A 22446-nucleotide genomic window follows, 5' to 3' on the forward strand; every position below is an offset into this window, starting at 1 on the left:
TAATTGCAGAATTGCAGACTGCTTGCTGTGCCACCTGACTTAATCCAACTGCACCAATACACCATCCCACGCTTCTCGTCTGTTTAGGGTTTTTTCGGTGGGTACCACCGGGCCTGAAAAAAATTCTAGGGTAAACACTGCTTGGACATTAATTTTCAGACGACTTCGGGAGACTAAACGAGCTAACAAGTTGCAAATTAATGTCTGCTATAGTGTGTGTTCACCCACTGCTACTATAACTGCTGGCTAAGTGCTGGCTAGCAAACCACTGGACATCCTCCCACAAGTGTTCTAACAGTCCGTAATGGTTTGGTGCTTCATGGGGACTGTTATGGAGGAAGGCAGTTACTGTCTGGTAAAAACCCGCTCACGAATCATGGAGCAATGGGGTACATCCATAAAACCCAGCTGTATCAATGGAATGGATTTTTGAATTGGGTTCTCGCTTCAAACCACTAGATGGTAATGCAGTGTTTTAAATGTCTGAACATACTGCTGTATGCATCAAAGGGTTCAATTGTGCATTTTGTATGATTTTTTTTATCTTGTATCACGATATAACCTTGTCAGATGCAGAAAAGAATGCCCATGCTTTTATCTCAAGGCTGGATAACTGTAATGGGCAATGCAATACACCCAGAACAGCGCTGCCAGGATCCTGATGAGAGTCCGCAAACATGAACATATGACCCCCGTCCTCCACTCACAACACTGGCTTCCAGTCTCACCCCAGATCAACTACAAAGATCTGCTGCTCACCCATTAATGCATCACCGGCCATGCACCCCACTACCTACAAGACCTGCTCACCCTGAAATCCTCCACTGAGAAAAGGACACTAGCCTTCTCACGGATTTATGTAAACATCTTGGATGTGTTTAACACAACAGCCTCATGTTCTAAGCTTAAGCTTACTTGTATAGTGTAGAAACTACATGATATGGAGAGAGAGTAGGTGAATTTGTTCAGATCATGTTGGGATGAAGTGAGACAATAATGTAGCGATGTTAATTATCGCAATAACGCACGGGATCTCGTCATATGCGCTTTGCATTGTTGGTAAAAGGCGGGAAGGCAACCATTCGGCAACCATCTCCAACCGCTGGTACGAACGCCACTACTTTGGTCGGTAAGTCTGATTTTCTTGTTGAATATTTTAAAAAGTCTCAGCCAAATGTAGTTTAATGTCTTGAGAGTCACCATGTTACATTAATTTTAAATGATTGAGCTTACTTTGCTCACGTTTTATCAGCACGTGGTCATTTTTCCCCTTCTTTTTAAATTTTTATTTTAAATACATCTAAAAAAAACTTTGCAACGCTCCTTTGGTCGTCTGTTTTAATTTGTTTTCCAACTGACACCGAACGAGAAGCCCCTGACTGCAGTGTGCAATTCACAGGCATGAGTTAACATGTGCGTGCATGAGAGACAGTGGGGGGAGGGGTAACTTAGCCTAGACGTTAATTAGCTCGCCCGGTGGAAATAATGCTCATTGATTCGAGTGGCAGCGATGCCAGATCCGGTGGAAACGGGGTGAGTCGCGAGCGACCGAGCGCACCGAGTCAACCTCGTTGCTGTTAACGAGAACCGAGCCGCGGCTCCAAGAGGCTCAGCAAGCCGCTGTGGCACGGCTGTTAGCTGTTAGCCGTTAGCACGTCATCCCCGGTGCCGTGTCAATATGCAGAGAGCCCAATATGCCGAACGCATGCACATAAATTAATATAGGCTAACGTTATAAGGACGTCTGGTTGCTGTTAAAAGGTGAGTGACTGTAGAGCTGACACACTGTTTATACCCGAACTTTGTTCAGTAAAAAAATACAATGCTGCTGATAGTCTGCCTAACTTTTCTCGGTATTAACATTTAAAATAGTTTTATAAAAATGCGGTAAATTTAACCCGTTGTGCCCTAGTTAGGGCCACGGTGCAATCGCACCGAGCACTGGCCCCTACAGCTATGAAATAGCTGAGGGGACCAGTGCTCGGGGCAATTTCAGTGGTTTTTCTCGGCGCGAAAAACCACTGAAATTTTCCCATTGACTTGAATGGGACGAGCGAAAAAAAAAAAGCAGAAATCGTAGCTTTTCAAACGCCTGCTGCTCAGGCATACTTTCACGTAGAAACTCCATTTAAACTTTAAAACGTAGACACAAGTCTTGTGTCCTGGTGTGTCAATCCACGTTTCAATAGGTCATATAGTTTTTGATCAATCACTGTTCAATGACCATGATCGTTTTGGGAGAAATCATGAGATTATAATGGGTGTGTATTGCGCGGAACCTTCTGAGCTAGAGTGGATGACATCATCGCTTAGAGTGTGAGGGCTTCTCAGATTTTTTTCCTTTCCAAACTCCTCCCGGCCACAATCTTCACTCTACAGACGTGATATTTTCCAATTTTGTAGACAAACTTGTCCTGTCTCTCACAATGTGCTGAAAATCTCTGTGAGTTTTACAGAATTTGAACTAGCAACCTCTAAGCGCGGCCAAGTCTATTTTTCGCCTCATCCGCTCCAATGTTAATTGAGAAGCAGATTTTCAAAGAAACCTGATATGAACAGCATTTTCTAACTCGCCCTAGCGTCCACATTTCTGAAACTAGGAAAAAATAAAAGGCATCAGTGTCTTCAGCCGAGTCTTGTGGCGCTAACGGTGCGAAAATCTTGGCGATAGGAGTTTCGATGTGAGCGTGGCAAGCTTTTGTTCGGAGCGCCCCCAAAGCCGAAATGGAGCGATAGAGACAGGCTTGAAAGCAGTTACACACGTGAGTAGAGGGCCGTTGCTATGGTGACGGCACTCTGTGGCTTTGATCTTGAGAAGTGACAGCAGGTGTGCTCTGATTGGCGGACAGGAGCAGTGGACAGGAGCAGCCAGTGGGATTTGTAGTTTTTTTAGTCAAACCTCTTCAGCTCAGCCATACTTTCACCTAGAAACTCCATTTAAACTTTAAAATGGAGACACGAGTGGTGTGCTATGATTGGTGGACAGGAATGTACTAAAAACTACATTTAGTAGTGGGAAATGTAGTTTTTTTAGTCAAACATCTTCAGCTCAGCCATACTTTCACCTAGAAACTCCATTTAAACTTTAAAATGGAGACACGAGTGGTGTGCTCTGATTGGTGGACAGGAATGTACTAAAAACTACATTTAGTAGTGGGAAATGTAGTTTTTTTAGTCAAACGTCTTCTGCTCGGGCAGACTTTCACCTAGAAACTCCATTTAAACTTTAAAATGGAGAGACGAGTGGTGTGCTCTGATTGGTGGACAGGAATGTACTAAAAACTACATTTAGTAGTGGGAAATGTAGTTTTTTTAGTCAAACGTCTTCAGCTCAGCCATACTTTCACCTAGAAACTCCATTTAAACTTTAAAATGGAGATACGAGTGGTGGGCTCTGATTGGTGGACAGGAAGGAGCAGTCGGTGGGAAATGTAGTTTTTTTAGTCAAACGTCTTCTGCTCAGTCATACTTTCACCTAGAAACTCCATTTAAACTTTAAAATGGAGACACGAGTGGTGTGCTCTGATTGGTGGACAGTTTTTGAAGTACATCACAATACTCAAAACGGACTACTCTGACAGCTCAGTCAGCAAGCAGTCTCTGTATTTGCCTCTAAAACAACTCCGTCTCATTTGAAATCTCCAAGAATCTCATCGTAATGTATATACACTCCGGCAGTAGCCCCCGTGGCCCTTTCAAAATTTCCCGGCGGGGGAATTTTCTAGTGTTAATTAATTCTGCACATATAAAACAGTGTTTCCCATATATTAATTTATTTGTGGCGGTGGCCACGAATAAATTCTCACCGCCACAAATGGACCCCCCCTAGCTCCACAGCTCCGCTCACCCCCGCAAAACATGCGGTTTCAACGATTATTTAATGTTTTATTTCCTTCACTCGTGTGTTTCCGAGCCGTTCTGAATGCATCATTACGTTTCACCTTTTGTCGGACGGAAGCCCGAACCAGAGCGATAGAAACAAGCAAACTATCAGACTATCAGCAGCATTGTATTTTTTTACTGAACAAAGTGTCAGCTCTACAGTCACTCACCTGTTGACAGCAGCAGCAGCAGCAGGTGAGACAGGAGAGGCAGAGTGAGCTGCTCCAATCACCTACAGACACTTCAGCTGTTTACATTGTTTCTCTCTCTGCGCTCATCAAGGCTGCTGAGCAAGGAAAAGCCAGACGTCCTTATATCCGATATTCATTTATATGATTCATATAGGCTTATCAGCAACATTCAATTAACTAACTCGACTCCCTGTTGAGTGCTCATCTAATGTATGTTTATTGATATACAGTTTTGCAATGCCTAGAATTTTTTCCCCCTTGTTTTTCTGCAGATTGACAGACAAACCCAAAGACAAAATCCCAAGTCAACTGGAGTCAGCTGATGTGAATGTGGGCTCAAGTTTTTGTGGTGAGAACAGGACTCTATACTTATACTTATGATAATTATAATTATAATAATAACTTCTTGTTATCTCTTTTTGATATTTCATGAATGCATTTTCTAATCAAACACAATTTTTCATCACTACATATGAATTATTATTATTAAAGTTAGGATTGGGGATCTTATTTTGTGGCATTCGTGGCAAGAAATGAAATGCTTTTGCTAAAGTAAAAAAAAATAAACACCACCACGTTGTTTTGGAGATCCTGTTTTTCCAGGATCTTTAATCCTACTTTTAATCTTCTTCTTTGTTTCCACTTTACAGTGAATGGTGCTTGAAGTGTTCGAGTGACAGAGTAAATGTGACATTGTAAGGCCTGCCCTTCGGTTTTTCCAAGTAGGTCCCATCTTCTGCTACACTATAGAGTCAGACATTGTAGGAATAACAATCGCATTCCATGTGTGCATGCAAGCTGTCCATGCACTTTAAGATCGTGGAATGCACTTTTAATTCATTTGCATAGATGTCATGTTATTAAAACCAGTCATCATCAGTCAGAGAAATGTACATTTAGTTGCCATTTGTGTTCTTGTAAGGATCTTGTGTCTGAGAGAGATTATTGGAGTCACATTAATGCACATTTGAAGAGAAATTAGGTTGTAACGTGTATGTTCTTGGATTGTAAATTCCAAACAAACATTTTAGGATCTTTTAAATCCCACAAGAGCAGAAAACACAGGTCATTTTCACCAAAAGATTTTAAACCAGGAACTGTATCATCCACCCTTGCTTCCCCTGAATCTCCTTCAAATATATCTGATGATGATGACGACATTGGTGAGGATGCTCAACCAGGTAGCAGTGCTGGTGCTGTAAATGACCTCCCAGATGTAATCGAGCAGAGTTTGGCATCAGCTTTGTTGAAATTAGAACATTTTTCCCACGTACCAAGCAAAGCAATCAATGAGTTTTTGGTAGAACTTCACCACTTAACTGACAGTCTCTCAAAATCTCATGCTGAAGATGTTCTAGTGGACATTTTTCAGAAGCACAAGCTCCAAGTAGACAGACCTGTCATAGATGAAATAATCTCCTCTCTCTACTCAGCTAATCCATTAAATAAGGCCATAGAAAGGGGTGGACCTTTGAGTTCTGCATTTCAACGTAAGCAATATTACAAAGCAAAATTTAATGTTGTTGAACCAATTGAATATATTTTAGATGCAAAAAAGAGAAAAACATTCCAGTATGTCCCCATCCTAGAATCCCTGCAAGTGCTGCTGAGAAAAAGATGATGATAAAAAAGGTACTGTACTGAACCGAACCGTGACCTCAAAACCGAGATATTTGTGTACCGTTATACTCCTAGTGTTAATGTGTAAAAGCAATGCTCGACTTCATTAGGATGTTTCCAAATTTTCTATAGCAGAACCCAGATGAGTAACCATGCACAGTGCATGCCATGATATGCCATGACAGTTTTGATGTTAGAAATGTCTTCTAAAATCTGTCACCTGTTATTTAAAACTAATTTCATGTTGTTTCAGGTAAACGAAGAGTTCAAGCGCATCACAACCATGCCTCTCCAGTCCAGGTTTTTGTCGCAGCTTGACCTTCACTCTGAAAGTCTGCTGAGAGTGTTTAGAAAGCAATCGGGGGAGCAGGGCCAAAAGCTGAAGGATATAGCTGCTATGATGACAGTAAGAACTTTTTTAATTGTTTAACTATAAAGTGTATATGAATTACACTAGGTCAGTAAAAGATTTATATGTATGCATTGCAAAGCTCAACTTCCTTTACCCGTGAGTACTAGGCCCTGTTTCAGAAAGCAGGCTCAACAAACTGAGTCAAATCCAAGCTCCAGGTTGACTGAGCCTTAGCTGGAAAACTGAGTTTTTGGTTTCAGAACAGCTGATCAGAATGGGCTCTTTGCACAGCTCCACCACTTCCTGAACTTTTACATTTTTGGACGAACTGATCAATCCAGGTGTGTCTGACCCCAGTGTGGTCACCTGGATTGATCAGTTCTATGAAAGAAATACTTAAAGAAGCTGCCGTCAGTGAAGAATGTAATGACGTAAAAATAAACATAAAATCTGCTCCGATGTGGTGAAACGGTAGGCTGTTGTTCATGGACTGACAGAACATCAAACAGGCTCTACTGTAATGATCCGCTCTTCAACAGCTTTAAATAAGTTTCACTTCCACGTCCACAACTTCATTCATTAGTGACACGACGTCTCTCCTTCCTGCTTTACGCTCAGCGGGCAATCAACCTCGGGATTAGATGGATCAAACCTGCCAGGGAGCAGGAGTATGTTGCCATAGCAACTGACTGCTGATCCAGCTCTCTGAAACAGAACTCTCTCATCTCAGGCTCAACATAGCTACTCGGAGTTTCCACAAATCCTGCTTTTTGAAACAGGGCCCTGATTACACTGAAATGACCCAGTCATTTTTTTTTTGTGTATTCACTGTTCCACTGTAAGACATTTATGTTTTTTATATCATCTCTGCAGATTATAAATTCCATTCCAACAGATAATTTTAATGTTTCTATGTCTTTGATCACTTTCTTCCATGCTACTGAAAATTAGTTTTCAAATATGTCTATTTTCTTTTTGTTACAATTCTTCAGGATGACAGTGATGCCAGGAGGGAGTCCCTCATTAAAGGACTCTGCATATATGTAAATGAAAATCCAGATGTCCTGGTGCAGGAGTACATGGTGAGTGTTTTGTGAGTGGATTGTGGCTTTTCTACATTTCAAAACTCATTTAGTTGACTAACCCTGTGATCCTGCTTGGACTTGTTTAGGTCCTCCTTATCACATTGCAAAAGTGATTCCAGTACTGAGACAAAAAAAAAGGGTTCAATCGGGTGAAAAAAATGTTTCTCTTTTAAAGGTCTACAAATCATTGCAGTCAGTAGAGTCTGAGCTGCCGAGCAACCACGGGTTGCCAGTTTCGACTGAGCTACAATGGCGGAGGCAACGAAACCCAAAAGAGCTCGTTATGATTCACAAAAACGCCAAGATAAAAACCGAGGCAAAGCGAGGGTCTACATAGGGGATGCATTTGAACGGTGGAGACAGTAGAAAGCTGAGGGAATTTGAAATCGGATGCAGAATTGGCTACACTTCTCCTAGACAGGTAAGTCCCCCGCCCCCCATCAGCCTCCCCGCGGCATCTGAGCGCTCTTTCCCAGCCTTGTGCAGGTTGAAAACCTGGCTGTGCAACACTAGGAAGCAGGAAAGACTTACGCATTACGCTAATCATAACTCTACACTTGGTTAATTAATCGCTGTTGTTAGCAGGCTCCATGAGCTGGACACCGACTAACGGAGCGGCTCCCGGTCGGTCAGAGCGCAGCCGACCCCAGCAGTCACCGAGGATCAACAGCTGAGTGGTGGTATGTCCGCGTCATAACGCTTTTGGTGCGTGTTTAAAACAGTGGGTTTACTTCAAAACGCAAGCGTCAGACGCTGTCAGAGCGTTTATGAACAGTGTTTCAGAGATCCCCCTAAATGTCTCAGGTAGGCTTTCAGGTAATTTCGCAGCATAACACAGCGTCTTCCGGGTCATTAAAAAAAGACGTACGGCAAAATCTGTAATGAAAAATGTTATTTCATCCCCGAATCCCATTCATAAACACAATATCTAATATAAATTAACGAGTCGTTTTCCGTTTTTAAAACGAATAACGGGATACGAGTCATTTTTCCGTTTTCCGTTCTTTTATTTTGAAGCGAAAAACGACTCGTTATCCGGCCGCCGTCCAGCTTGCTGACGGAGGATACGCCAACAGCTCTGGCAACCTCGAGTCTGGAGGGGAGGGGGTGGAGGGGGAGGCGGATATGACTCGCTGCATTGTTTTGAATTTGAGTGTCGTACCGTTTTTGGCCACATTCTTACATATGGCGCCTTTAAATTCAATACCTTTAATACTATTGTTAAATAGCAGCTTTTTTAACTTTAAGCACAGATTCTCTCATGTGAACTACAGATTTCCAAAGAAACCATCAAGGCCATCAAAATTAACTGTCAGCTTGAAAAAGGCATATTTCTTATATGCACTAACAGAACATTTAAAAAAAGGTCCACAATAGAACATGCAAATATGGAAAAAAGAACAAGGAAATATTCTGCTGTGAAGTCAGAATGATAAATCCTTTTGACTCCATAGAACAACAAGTCAGCTTAGTCCTCCTTTACATTCAGCCCGTTACTGAGACAGACCAGTCTGTTTACATTGTCAGAGGACAAAGCAGCACAAGCCACATCTAGACAAATTACCGGGATAATTAAAAAATACTGCTCGCCGATCGCTCGCCACAATACCCTCCCCGCTGACGCCGCAGCCTCAGCCAAAATCTTACACTGAACTCCGTTAAAAACGAATGGCTAATGGCTTTGCGGCACACGTCGTCATAGGTCTTACGTCAGCCGCCACGGGAAGTAAACAAAACACAGCTGCGTTAATTTCGTTAAAATATATATATAATAATAATGATATATAAATAATATAATATTTCATAATTAACGCAAAGATTAAAGCGTTAATTTTGACAGCACTAATATATATATATATATATATATATATATATGAGATAAAAGCATGGTCTATTTGATGGACATGATTGCACTTAACAGAGAGTGATGTTTATTTTTATAAATACATGATGATTTAGTGTGTGTGTGTAAGTGTGTGTGTGAGATGTTGATGTGTGAAAGAGAGATAACTGAATTGATATTTATATTTAAACTAAGAAATGGACTTTGAAGCTGAAACATGATGTCACTGGGGAATGTTAATGTTTGTACAATGATTGTGGAAGTTTGTAATAAAACAGACCGAGACTCGGGGAAGAAGATGACGGTTCGCGCTCTCATTCATTGGTTCCGTGATTGCATTTTCCAGGACTTCAGCAACGTAAATAAAAGAAGTGTACAAACTTCTTGGTTACAGAAACATTAATTTTATGAGGTTATACCCAGAATGAAAAAATAGCTCTGAATTAACAGCTGAATTAACAGAAGCGCTTGTCGACCGTCGCGGAGAAATACGCGTCTGGTCTGAACAGGGGGGCAGCGGGTCGCGCATGATTATCGTGGCCGCCGCGGGCCCGGACCAACTGGTAACGTTGACCCAGAAAAAAAATACAGCTAAACACCAGAACATCTGGCTGGGATCCCAAATGGCTTAATAACCATAACTTAAATCAAGTGCAACAGAGAACGATGCACACTGTGTGGTTGAAGTGCCAATGTAGCATGTTCCATTTGTACTGTATGCAATAAATGCACCTTAATAAGTCACTCTCTCCTTGTGATCTTGAATACACTGAACAAAAATATGAATGCAAATATAATAATTGCAGAATTGCAGACTGCTTGCTGTGCCACCTGACTTAATCCAACTGCACCAATACACCATCCCACGCTTCTCGTCTGTTTAGGGTTTTTTCGGTGGGTACCACCGGGCCTGAAAAAAATTCTAGGGTAAACACTGCTTGGACATTAATTTTCAGACGACTTCGGGAGACTAAACGAGCTAACAAGTTGCAAATTAATGTCTGCTATAGTGTGTGTTCACCCACTGCTACTATAACTGCTGGCTAAGTGCTGGCTAGCAAACCACTGGACATCCTCCCACAAGTGTTCTAACAGTCCGTAATGGTTTGGTGCTTCATGGGGACTGTTATGGAGGAAGGCAGTTACTGTCTGGTAAAAACCCGCTCACGAATCATGGAGCAATGGGGTACATCCATAAAACCCAGCTGTATCAATGGAATGGATTTTTGAATTGGGTTCTCGCTTCAAACCACTAGATGGTAATGCAGTGTTTTAAATGTCTGAACATACTGCTGTATGCATCAAAGGGTTCAATTGTGCATTTTGTATGATTTTTTTTATCTTGTATCACGATATAACCTTGTCAGATGCAGAAAAGAATGCCCATGCTTTTATCTCAAGGCTGGATAACTGTAATGGGCAATGCAATACACCCAGAACAGCGCTGCCAGGATCCTGATGAGAGTCCGCAAACATGAACATATGACCCCCGTCCTCCACTCACAACACTGGCTTCCAGTCTCACCCCAGATCAACTACAAAGATCTGCTGCTCACCCATTAATGCATCACCGGCCATGCACCCCACTACCTACAAGACCTGCTCACCCTGAAATCCTCCACTGAGAAAAGGACACTAGCCTTCTCACGGATTTATGTAAACATCTTGGATGTGTTTAACACAACAGCCTCATGTTCTAAGCTTAAGCTTACTTGTATAGTGTAGAAACTACATGATATGGAGAGAGAGTAGGTGAATTTGTTCAGATCATGTTGGGATGAAGTGAGACAATAATGTAGCGATGTTAATTATCGCAATAACGCACGGGATCTCGTCATATGCGCTTTGCATTGTTGGTAAAAGGCGGGAAGGCAACCATTCGGCAACCATCTCCAACCGCTGGTACGAACGCCACTACTTTGGTCGGTAAGTCTGATTTTCTTGTTGAATATTTTAAAAAGTCTCAGCCAAATGTAGTTTAATGTCTTGAGAGTCACCATGTTACATTAATTTTAAATGATTGAGCTTACTTTGCTCACGTTTTATCAGCACGTGGTCATTTTTCCCCTTCTTTTTAAATTTTTATTTTAAATACATCTAAAAAAAACTTTGCAACGCTCCTTTGGTCGTCTGTTTTAATTTGTTTTCCAACTGACACCGAACGAGAAGCCCCTGACTGCAGTGTGCAATTCACAGGCATGAGTTAACATGTGCGTGCATGAGAGACAGTGGGGGGAGGGGTAACTTAGCCTAGACGTTAATTAGCTCGCCCGGTGGAAATAATGCTCATTGATTCGAGTGGCAGCGATGCCAGATCCGGTGGAAACGGGGTGAGTCGCGAGCGACCGAGCGCACCGAGTCAACCTCGTTGCTGTTAACGAGAACCGAGCCGCGGCTCCAAGAGGCTCAGCAAGCCGCTGTGGCACGGCTGTTAGCTGTTAGCCGTTAGCACGTCATCCCCGGTGCCGTGTCAATATGCAGAGAGCCCAATATGCCGAACGCATGCACATAAATTAATATAGGCTAACGTTATAAGGACGTCTGGTTGCTGTTAAAAGGTGAGTGACTGTAGAGCTGACACACTGTTTATACCCGAACTTTGTTCAGTAAAAAAATACAATGCTGCTGATAGTCTGCCTAACTTTTCTCGGTATTAACATTTAAAATAGTTTTATAAAAATGCGGTAAATTTAACCCGTTGTGCCCTAGTTAGGGCCACGGTGCAATCGCACCGAGCACTGGCCCCTACAGCTATGAAATAGCTGAGGGGACCAGTGCTCGGGGCAATTTCAGTGGTTTTTCTCGGCGCGAAAAACCACTGAAATTTTCCCATTGACTTGAATGGGACGAGCGAAAAAAAAAAAGCAGAAATCGTAGCTTTTCAAACGCCTGCTGCTCAGGCATACTTTCACGTAGAAACTCCATTTAAACTTTAAAACGTAGACACAAGTCTTGTGTCCTGGTGTGTCAATCCACGTTTCAATAGGTCATATAGTTTTTGATCAATCACTGTTCAATGACCATGATCGTTTTGGGAGAAATCATGAGATTATAATGGGTGTGTATTGCGCGGAACCTTCTGAGCTAGAGTGGATGACATCATCGCTTAGAGTGTGAGGGCTTCTCAGATTTTTTTCCTTTCCAAACTCCTCCCGGCCACAATCTTCACTCTACAGACGTGATATTTTCCAATTTTGTAGACAAACTTGTCCTGTCTCTCACAATGTGCTGAAAATCTCTGTGAGTTTTACAGAATTTGAACTAGCAACCTCTAAGCGCGGCCAAGTCTATTTTTCGCCTCATCCGCTCCAATGTTAATTGAGAAGCAGATTTTCAAAGAAACCTGATATGAACAGCATTTTCTAACTCGCCCTAGCGTCCACATTTCTGAAACTAGGAAAAAATAAAAGGCATCAGTGTCTTCAGCCGAGTCTTGTGGCGCTAACGGTGCGAAAATCTTGGCGATAGGAGTTTCGATGTGAGCGTGGCAAGCTTTTGTTCGGAGCGCCCCCAAAGCCGAAATGGAGCGATAGAGACAGGCTTGAAAGCAGTTACACACGTGAGTAGAGGGCCGTTGCTATGGTGACGGCACTCTGTGGCTTTGATCTTGAGAAGTGACAGCAGGTGTGCTCTGATTGGCGGACAGGAGCAGTGGACAGGAGCAGCCAGTGGGATTTGTAGTTTTTTTAGTCAAACCTCTTCAGCTCAGCCATACTTTCACCTAGAAACTCCATTTAAACTTTAAAATGGAGACACGAGTGGTGTGCTATGATTGGTGGACAGGAATGTACTAAAAACTACATTTAGTAGTGGGAAATGTAGTTTTTTTAGTCAAACATCTTCAGCTCAGCCATACTTTCACCTAGAAACTCCATTTAAACTTTAAAATGGAGACACGAGTGGTGTGCTCTGATTGGTGGACAGGAATGTACTAAAAACTACATTTAGTAGTGGGAAATGTAGTTTTTTTAGTCAAACGTCTTCTGCTCGGGCAGACTTTCACCTAGAAACTCCATTTAAACTTTAAAATGGAGAGACGAGTGGTGTGCTCTGATTGGTGGACAGGAATGTACTAAAAACTACATTTAGTAGTGGGAAATGTAGTTTTTTTAGTCAAACGTCTTCAGCTCAGCCATACTTTCACCTAGAAACTCCATTTAAACTTTAAAATGGAGATACGAGTGGTGGGCTCTGATTGGTGGACAGGAAGGAGCAGTCGGTGGGAAATGTAGTTTTTTTAGTCAAACGTCTTCTGCTCAGTCATACTTTCACCTAGAAACTCCATTTAAACTTTAAAATGGAGACACGAGTGGTGTGCTCTGATTGGTGGACAGTTTTTGAAGTACATCACAATACTCAAAACGGACTACTCTGACAGCTCAGTCAGCAAGCAGTCTCTGTATTTGCCTCTAAAACAACTCCGTCTCATTTGAAATCTCCAAGAATCTCATCGTAATGTATATACACTCCGGCAGTAGCCCCCGTGGCCCTTTCAAAATTTCCCGGCGGGGGAATTTTCTAGTGTTAATTAATTCTGCACATATAAAACAGTGTTTCCCATATATTAATTTATTTGTGGCGGTGGCCACGAATAAATTCTCACCGCCACAAATGGACCCCCCCTAGCTCCACAGCTCCGCTCACCCCCGCAAAACATGCGGTTTCAACGATTATTTAATGTTTTATTTCCTTCACTCGTGTGTTTCCGAGCCGTTCTGAATGCATCATTACGTTTCACCTTTTGTCGGACGGAAGCCCGAACCAGAGCGATAGAAACAAGCAAACTATCAGACTATCAGCAGCATTGTATTTTTTTACTGAACAAAGTGTCAGCTCTACAGTCACTCACCTGTTGACAGCAGCAGCAGCAGCAGGTGAGACAGGAGAGGCAGAGTGAGCTGCTCCAATCACCTACAGACACTTCAGCTGTTTACATTGTTTCTCTCTCTGCGCTCATCAAGGCTGCTGAGCAAGGAAAAGCCAGACGTCCTTATATCCGATATTCATTTATATGATTCATATAGGCTTATCAGCAACATTCAATTAACTAACTCGACTCCCTGTTGAGTGCTCATCTAATGTATGTTTATTGATATACAGTTTTGCAATGCCTAGAATTTTTTCCCCCTTGTTTTTCTGCAGATTGACAGACAAACCCAAAGACAAAATCCCAAGTCAACTGGAGTCAGCTGATGTGAATGTGGGCTCAAGTTTTTGTGGTGAGAACAGGACTCTATACTTATACTTATGATAATTATAATTATAATAATAACTTCTTGTTATCTCTTTTTGATATTTCATGAATGCATTTTCTAATCAAACACAATTTTTCATCACTACATATGAATTATTATTATTAAAGTTAGGATTGGGGATCTTATTTTGTGGCATTCGTGGCAAGAAATGAAATGCTTTTGCTAAAGTAAAAAAAAATAAACACCACCACGTTGTTTTGGAGATCCTGTTTTTCCAGGATCTTTAATCCTACTTTTAATCTTCTTCTTTGTTTCCACTTTACAGTGAATGGTGCTTGAAGTGTTCGAGTGACAGAGTAAATGTGACATTGTAAGGCCTGCCCTTCGGTTTTTCCAAGTAGGTCCCATCTTCTGCTACACTATAGAGTCAGACATTGTAGGAATAACAATCGCATTCCATGTGTGCATGCAAGCTGTCCATGCACTTTAAGATCGTGGAATGCACTTTTAATTCATTTGCATAGATGTCATGTTATTAAAACCAGTCATCATCAGTCAGAGAAATGTACATTTAGTTGCCATTTGTGTTCTTGTAAGGATCTTGTGTCTGAGAGAGATTATTGGAGTCACATTAATGCACATTTGAAGAGAAATTAGGTTGTAACGTGTATGTTCTTGGATTGTAAATTCCAAACAAACATTTTAGGATCTTTTAAATCCCACAAGAGCAGAAAACACAGGTCATTTTCACCAAAAGATTTTAAACCAGGAACTGTATCATCCACCCTTGCTTCCCCTGAATCTCCTTCAAATATATCTGATGATGATGACGACATTGGTGAGGATGCTCAACCAGGTAGCAGTGCTGGTGCTGTAAATGACCTCCCAGATGTAATCGAGCAGAGTTTGGCATCAGCTTTGTTGAAATTAGAACATTTTTCCCACGTACCAAGCAAAGCAATCAATGAGTTTTTGGTAGAACTTCACCACTTAACTGACAGTCTCTCAAAATCTCATGCTGAAGATGTTCTAGTGGACATTTTTCAGAAGCACAAGCTCCAAGTAGACAGACCTGTCATAGATGAAATAATCTCCTCTCTCTACTCAGCTAATCCATTAAATAAGGCCATAGAAAGGGGTGGACCTTTGAGTTCTGCATTTCAACGTAAGCAATATTACAAAGCAAAATTTAATGTTGTTGAACCAATTGAATATATTTTAGATGCAAAAAAGAGAAAAACATTCCAGTATGTCCCCATCCTAGAATCCCTGCAAGTGCTGCTGAGAAAAAGATGATGATAAAAAAGGTACTGTACTGAACCGAACCGTGACCTCAAAACCGAGATATTTGTGTACCGTTATACTCCTAGTGTTAATGTGTAAAAGCAATGCTCGACTTCATTAGGATGTTTCCAAATTTTCTATAGCAGAACCCAGATGAGTAACCATGCACAGTGCATGCCATGATATGCCATGACAGTTTTGATGTTAGAAATGTCTTCTAAAATCTGTCACCTGTTATTTAAAACTAATTTCATGTTGTTTCAGGTAAACGAAGAGTTCAAGCGCATCACAACCATGCCTCTCCAGTCCAGGTTTTTGTCGCAGCTTGACCTTCACTCTGAAAGTCTGCTGAGAGTGTTTAGAAAGCAATCGGGGGAGCAGGGCCAAAAGCTGAAGGATATAGCTGCTATGATGACAGTAAGAACTTTTTTAATTGTTTAACTATAAAGTGTATATGAATTACACTAGGTCAGTAAAAGATTTATATGTATGCATTGCAAAGCTCAACTTCCTTTACCCGTGAGTACTAGGCCCTGTTTCAGAAAGCAGGCTCAACAAACTGAGTCAAATCCAAGCTCCAGGTTGACTGAGCCTTAGCTGGAAAACTGAGTTTTTGGTTTCAGAACAGCTGATCAGAATGGGCTCTTTGCACAGCTCCACCACTTCCTGAACTTTTACATTTTTGGACGAACTGATCAATCCAGGTGTGTCTGACCCCAGTGTGGTCACCTGGATTGATCAGTTCTATGAAAGAAATACTTAAAGAAGCTGCCGTCAGTGAAGAATGTAATGACGTAAAAATAAACATAAAATCTGCTCCGATGTGGTGAAACGGTAGGCTGTTGTTCATGGACTGACAGAACATCAAACAGGCTCTACTGTAATGATCCGCTCTTCAACAGCTTTAAATAAGTTTCACTTCCACGTCCACAACTTCATTCATTAGTGACACGACGTCTCTCCTTCCTGCTTTACGCTCAGCGGGCAATCAACCTCGGGATTAGATGGATCAAACCTGCCAGGGAGCAGGAGTATGTTGCCATAGCAACTGACTGCTGATCCAGCTCTCTGAAACAGAACTCTCTCATCTCAGGCTCAACATAGCTACTCGGAGTTTCCACAAATCCTGCTTTTTGAAACAGGGCCCTGATTACACTGAAATGACCCAGTCATTTTTTTTTTGTGTATTCACTGTTCCACTGTAAGACATTTATGTTTTTTATATCATCTCTGCAGATTATAAATTCCATTCCAACAGATAATTTTAATGTTTCTATGTCTTTGATCACTTTCTTCCATGCTACTGAAAATTAGTTTTCAAATATGTCTATTTTCTTTTTGTTACAATTCTTCAGGATGACAGTGATGCCAGGAGGGAGTCCCTCATTAAAGGACTCTGCATATATGTAAATGAAAATCCAGATGTCCTGGTGCAGGAGTACATGGTGAGTGTTTTGTGAGTGGATTGTGGCTTTTCTACATTTCAAAACTCATTTAGTTGACTAACCCTGTGATCCTGCTTGGACTTGTTTAGGTCCTCCTTATCACATTGCAAAAGTGATTCCAGTACTGAGACAAAAAAAAAGGGTTCAATCGGGTGAAAAAAATGTTTCTCTTTTAAAGGTGTAATAATCGATTTCATATATTTCATATACTCCATATGAAAGCACAGCACTAGTGCTGAGACATAGACATTTATTAATCCCTTACATCTAAAAATGAATATCGCTTATTACATCTAAGGGTTACATCAGTGTGAAAACTCTTCAAATTCGTGATTCTAGTGAAAATGTCATAATCTTTTCAAGCTGCACTGACACTTACCTAACAAGGGCAGAATTGGGACTGTGATACCGCCCTAGAGTAAGTCCAGGTTAATGATCATAATCATTCAGGAAGATAAGAACACCTTCCGGAAAAAAATGAGGAGGAGAATTCAATCTTAACATGAAGTTGTAAAGCTTGAAACCTTCTCTTCATTTGATCTGTAATTTGTCTGTTTTTTTTTCTCTCAGAAATTGACCATGAATGGCAGCATGGCAGGGCATTCTTTGGCTGCAGTAATCTGCTATGCTTTTTACATGGGTTTAAATAAACCATTAGAATCACTCTATTTTGTCTTTAACCAGGACGTGACTGAGGCCACTGCACTGAGTGCCATAGAGACCACAACCGTGGGAATCTATGTCAGCAGAGACACGCCAGGCGCTGACTGTTCAGATGTTGGAATCATCATCGAGGGGGTGGTGGTTCTCCAAGATCTGGATAATGTGGCGCTTGCAACAGCCATGCTATTTGGGCTTTTTTACTCACTGAACATGAAATATCCATCGCAACTCCGTTACACATTCGAAGTGCTGCAAAAGGTGGTAATGGAGTTGGATGCGACTCAACTCTCGAGGAAAGTCCAAAACCTGAAAACGAAAATGCTCCAGTAGAGCTTCCCTATTGCTGTGCTCCTGGAAGATTTGGAGAACTGTTGACAGGTGTTATTATCCTGCACTTATGTTCATTTTTTTTGACTGTTCTGCTCATTCGATGCCGTGTTTAAAGTGTTGTGTTGTGTTGTGTTTTTCTGTGTGACTTTGTTGTTAAATGTTTTATGCATTCATGTTAAATGAGATGTTCAATGTCTTTTGTACTTTTTTGGCAGCATTCAGCAGTGAAAATAACTTGTTACAGTGTCTTTTGACGCTGTTTTTTGCTAATAAAAGTTTTGACATGCAACTGTTCATTTTTATTATTAATTGGGGTAAAAATGGCTAATGGTAAAGATTAAGAGACATGATTGCTGGAATGACAATGTAACTAGTGTTTTTGCATTTTAAATAAGTTCTATAGTTAATTGAGTTGTTTACAATTACATTTGTTATTGATTTTAATCTTGACAAACACTGGACAACTGACATTACATATTCAGTGTTGATTTAGAACAGCAATGTCGGTTCAATTCTCCACCTACTATCACTACAGTGAAAGTAGACATTTATAGAATATAGTATTTTATAATATTTATATATATATTTATAGAATATAATACTAACTTTTAATATGAAATTAACGTGTAGTATTTAAGTGACTAAATAGTATTGGAGTGAAAATTATTGAATAGTGTTGAAGTAAAGTGATGAAATTATGAAGATTGAAAATGTTCAAAGAAGTCAAATTACATTATTAAAATGTGTTTTAATCACTTTGGATCAACACAAAATACACAGGTTGAACTAACATGAATAATTTATGTTCATTTAACTCAATTGTTTAAGTTGATGCCAAAGCAAAATATATGTGTGCAACCACTTTCCATTATTGAATTAAGTAAATCCAACATTTTCCTTTTTTCAGTGAACAGGCAGCCTGCGCCTCCAGTGATATGATGTGATGTTTTATGCTTATGCTTTTATGCTTATTTTTTTTTATTTATTTTAATGTAAGCACTCTGAGATTCACTGAATGAAACGTACACTACAAAAACAATCTATTATTATTATTATGATTATTATTATTATTATTAATAAACAAAAAAATATTGTGATATTTTCTATAGGCCATAATGCCCAACACTACTTTAAATGCATTTGTATTTACAACTATTTTTAATTGGTTTATTCAGTATGCAGTTAATAATGCAGTGTGGAACTTTCTGTGTCTGTATGCAGCTTCTGAGACGCAGCGAAATGTTTCTGAATATGAGCAGGAAGTAAAATGAGCCTATTGTGTGATTTCATCATGCTGCCTTCACACAGGTCACTATTGTGTTTCTGTGTGTGGATGCAATACTCACATCAAAACCTGTGTTTGGATCCCAGCCCACATGACCGATGTGCCTGAAGAAGACGTGACAGATATGTGGTGAGATCACAGGCAGAACGATTCAGAAACGTGTCTAGTATGTGCACGTGGGCATGCGCACGCACGCACACACGTCATAGAGAGTGACATCAGTCACAGACAGTGTGGCCATTGAATGCTCTCAGACCTCAATGCAACATGTTTACTGTCTCCGTGAAGCAGCTTTATTTGTTATTCCAGCCATATCTGTAAAACCTCAGTGGAAGTGGAACAAAATTGTGTTTCTCAGGACCAGAGTGAAAAGAAGAATCATCCCATTTGAATCCCACTCAGTCTCTGTATGTTTTACACTAACGTTGTGATAATTCTGTGATGAAAAGGCAGTGTACAAGGGGCTTTAGACCGAGTTCAGCACATTTTAGCAAATTAAGAGCACACATTATATTCCAAAGGACCATTCGTTGTATTTTTTATTTTTTTTGCTGCCAATGTCGAGGGATTACATGCTCAGAATGAAATACTATCACGGTACTTTAGTACCAACTTGATATGTATCGCAGCTTTTTAGTGTAGTGATACGACAAAACTAAATATGAAAATAAGTTAAGTGACTCACTGGAAGTTGCTAGGTGTGCCAATGTCCGCCTTGGTCAGCTTCTTCTTGCCTTTGGTCTTCTTATCCTTCCTGTTGAGCCCACTGTGGCTCAGCATGTTGTTGAGGTGGTATGGCTGCTGGTGGCTATGGGAGTTGTGGAATCTGACATTGTTGATCTCCGGGTTCTTGATGTCTACTGTGGCTATGTGCAGAGCTGGGCCTGCATAGAGAGAAAGGTTCATGCTTCACTTTTGACATAAAAAAATGCCATAACACAAGTAATAAAATATTAAGAAAAAATGGTCAAGAAATGTCCCAATCCCATTCCTGTTCCCCTGAGGACACACTCTTTAGATTTGAAAATTCCATGAACATTTTTACCTCCATTGTGTCAAAAAAAAAAAATAATAAAAAAAATTCATCAGCATGTTGACATTTTGGCAACTTTTTAATGAAGCAACACAATTTAATGGCTCACATACATACAGGCTAGGTGTAACGATTCATCTACTATATCGATCCAACTACATCGATAGGTGCTCGGCAAGTCGTCCTTACCTGGGGACAACTTTCGATATAAAATCGATTTGCAAAGTTATAATCGATTGTATCGATATTACCAGGGCTCCTGAGTGCGACCATTTATAAATCAATGAAGTGCGAATAAATATTTTCCTTGTTTGCACCGGTGTTCCTAACATTCAGCTGGTCTGTTTATGTGTGTAGCGTAATGTCTTTTTCCCCACAGCATACATAGAAGAATCACCACGGTCTGAGCCAATCAGAGGCCGAGAAGGGGCGGGCCCCTCATCTCTGATTGGCTCTGACCCCGGTCTCTTAGTAATCAGACGGAGTGACTTGAGTGTCAAAAATGAAGACAACTGTCAATGATTTTTTTCATACAGAAAGTTACTGTGCTCCTAACACCTGTCTCCCCTCATGCCATAAGACACCGGTCCTGTCTCACCGTCTCGTTGCGTAGTTTTAGCGGGAAAGGTACCCCACTTTTTAAAACATCTTTGCTGCTCAGGTGTGATGAGTCTCTCACAGAGGGGAGAAGGGGGGCTGTCCGGGGCCGCAGTCGCCCGGCTGCTGCTGACAGACGACCAGGTGTGGTGTGGATTTAAGCCCAAGTTATGCTTCCGCGTTGACACAACGCAAAGGGGCTTACGGACCCTTTACGTCCTTGCGGACCCACCGCAAGGGCCTGAAATGCACCTCCCAAAAATCCTAGACGCGCGTCGAGGCGACGCAAGACCAACGCAGCGGCATTGGCTGTGATTGGTCCGCTAACTACATCCGCTGGAGACCGCTTTTCCGGTTTCCACTCATAAACACGCCATTTAAATTTTAATACTTTTATTATTTGCACCTTGTCGCTTTTGCACAAAGAAATAAAACACTGAAAAATTGTGGATGTTTAAAGCCGGAAGGTAAACAAATAGGCTATAACGAGGCTAACGACGATATACGTCAAGAGTCTGGGTCGGTCGGTCAGTCTTTACAAAAACCATAGCGCCCTCTGTGGCATTGAATTGCATTTTGACACGTAAACCCAACGCAGAACCATCACAGTCTCCAAGCAACTGCGTGGCCATTGTGTGGCCATTGCGTGATCACTACGCGGAAGCATAACCAAGGCTTTAATGATCGCTTGTTAGCGCCGCTCACGTCTACGATTGTCCGTTCATATTACTTAAGAAAAACAAAAACTTACCGCCACAACTGGACAGGAGTGTGGGACAAGAGTTAATCTAGTTGTTTGGGATGATGGGTTGACCCAAATTATTCGTGTTGACGTTATGTAGTCGATTACGTCGACGAGTCGTCCCAGACGTGCTAGGAATCTTCCCCTATCTTCCCCTGCACTGTCCAGTATCCATTCGGGTTTTTTTCACAGTAACACTGGTTGAATTTTTGTAAAAAAAAATTACTCTATCGATTATAATTCATTGAATCGCATCATATCGTTCTAGAAAGCCAAATATCCTTGAATCGTATCGGAACCATAGAAAACGATATGTATCGTATCGTTTTAAAAACATTTCATAACACCCCTAATACAGGCCAAATAAGAATATAATCCAGTTGGAATACAACAAATGAAATGTGCTGGGGGGATGTTCCAGTCAGTTTTCACAAATATCCAAACTTTTGTGTAAAATACATTTTATGTATCTAAGTTGTTAAAGACAATGCAAAATATTAAACATAAATCAAACCATTACCAATGCAACCAAAGATCACAAGATTGCTCTTGTAGTTTATTATGCATATGTCACAACCTCCCAAAAACGTATCATAATTACAATAATTGTCCATGGTAGGCAAGAAAAAGTAGTTAATACATTTATAAATTAAAACTGTTAATGATGTTGATGCTTTGAGGATTTCAAATCTGCTGATACCCTGTTGCTGTGAATGTAATGAAGACTACAGCCTATAGGGGACGCTGGCTGGGTTTTACAGCACTAATGTGATGTAACTGACCCCTCTGACTCACTACTATCACTACTATGTCACTACTATGTCTTTATTCATTCCTAGTACCAGAGGGATCAATAGTGTCAACTCAATGATCTTTTCTAATATAAAGAGGTTGAGCCC

The 22446-nt window shown here is 40.9% G+C and overlaps 1 protein-coding gene across 2 annotated transcripts in view; it reads right to left on the reverse strand.

Moving 5' to 3' along the window:
- Window positions 1–22446, reverse strand: part of LOC311019030 (actin nucleation-promoting factor WASL-like) — a 95805-nt gene that overhangs the window by 34951 nt on the left and 38408 nt on the right. For both annotated transcript variants that reach the window (XM_084018192.1, XM_084018191.1), the window contains 2 exons: window positions 19861–20059; window positions 19237–19279 (listed from right to left, as the gene is read on the reverse strand). In XM_084018192.1, the coding sequence (XP_083874318.1) occupies window positions 19237–19279; window positions 19861–20059 (242 nt within the window). The remainder of the gene's footprint in view (window positions 1–19236; window positions 19280–19860; window positions 20060–22446) is intronic.

Source organism: Eutrigla gurnardus, assembly GCF_963514095.1.
Source record: "Eutrigla gurnardus genome assembly, chromosome: 9".
NCBI classification, from domain to species: Eukaryota; Metazoa; Chordata; class Actinopteri; order Perciformes; family Triglidae; genus Eutrigla; species Eutrigla gurnardus.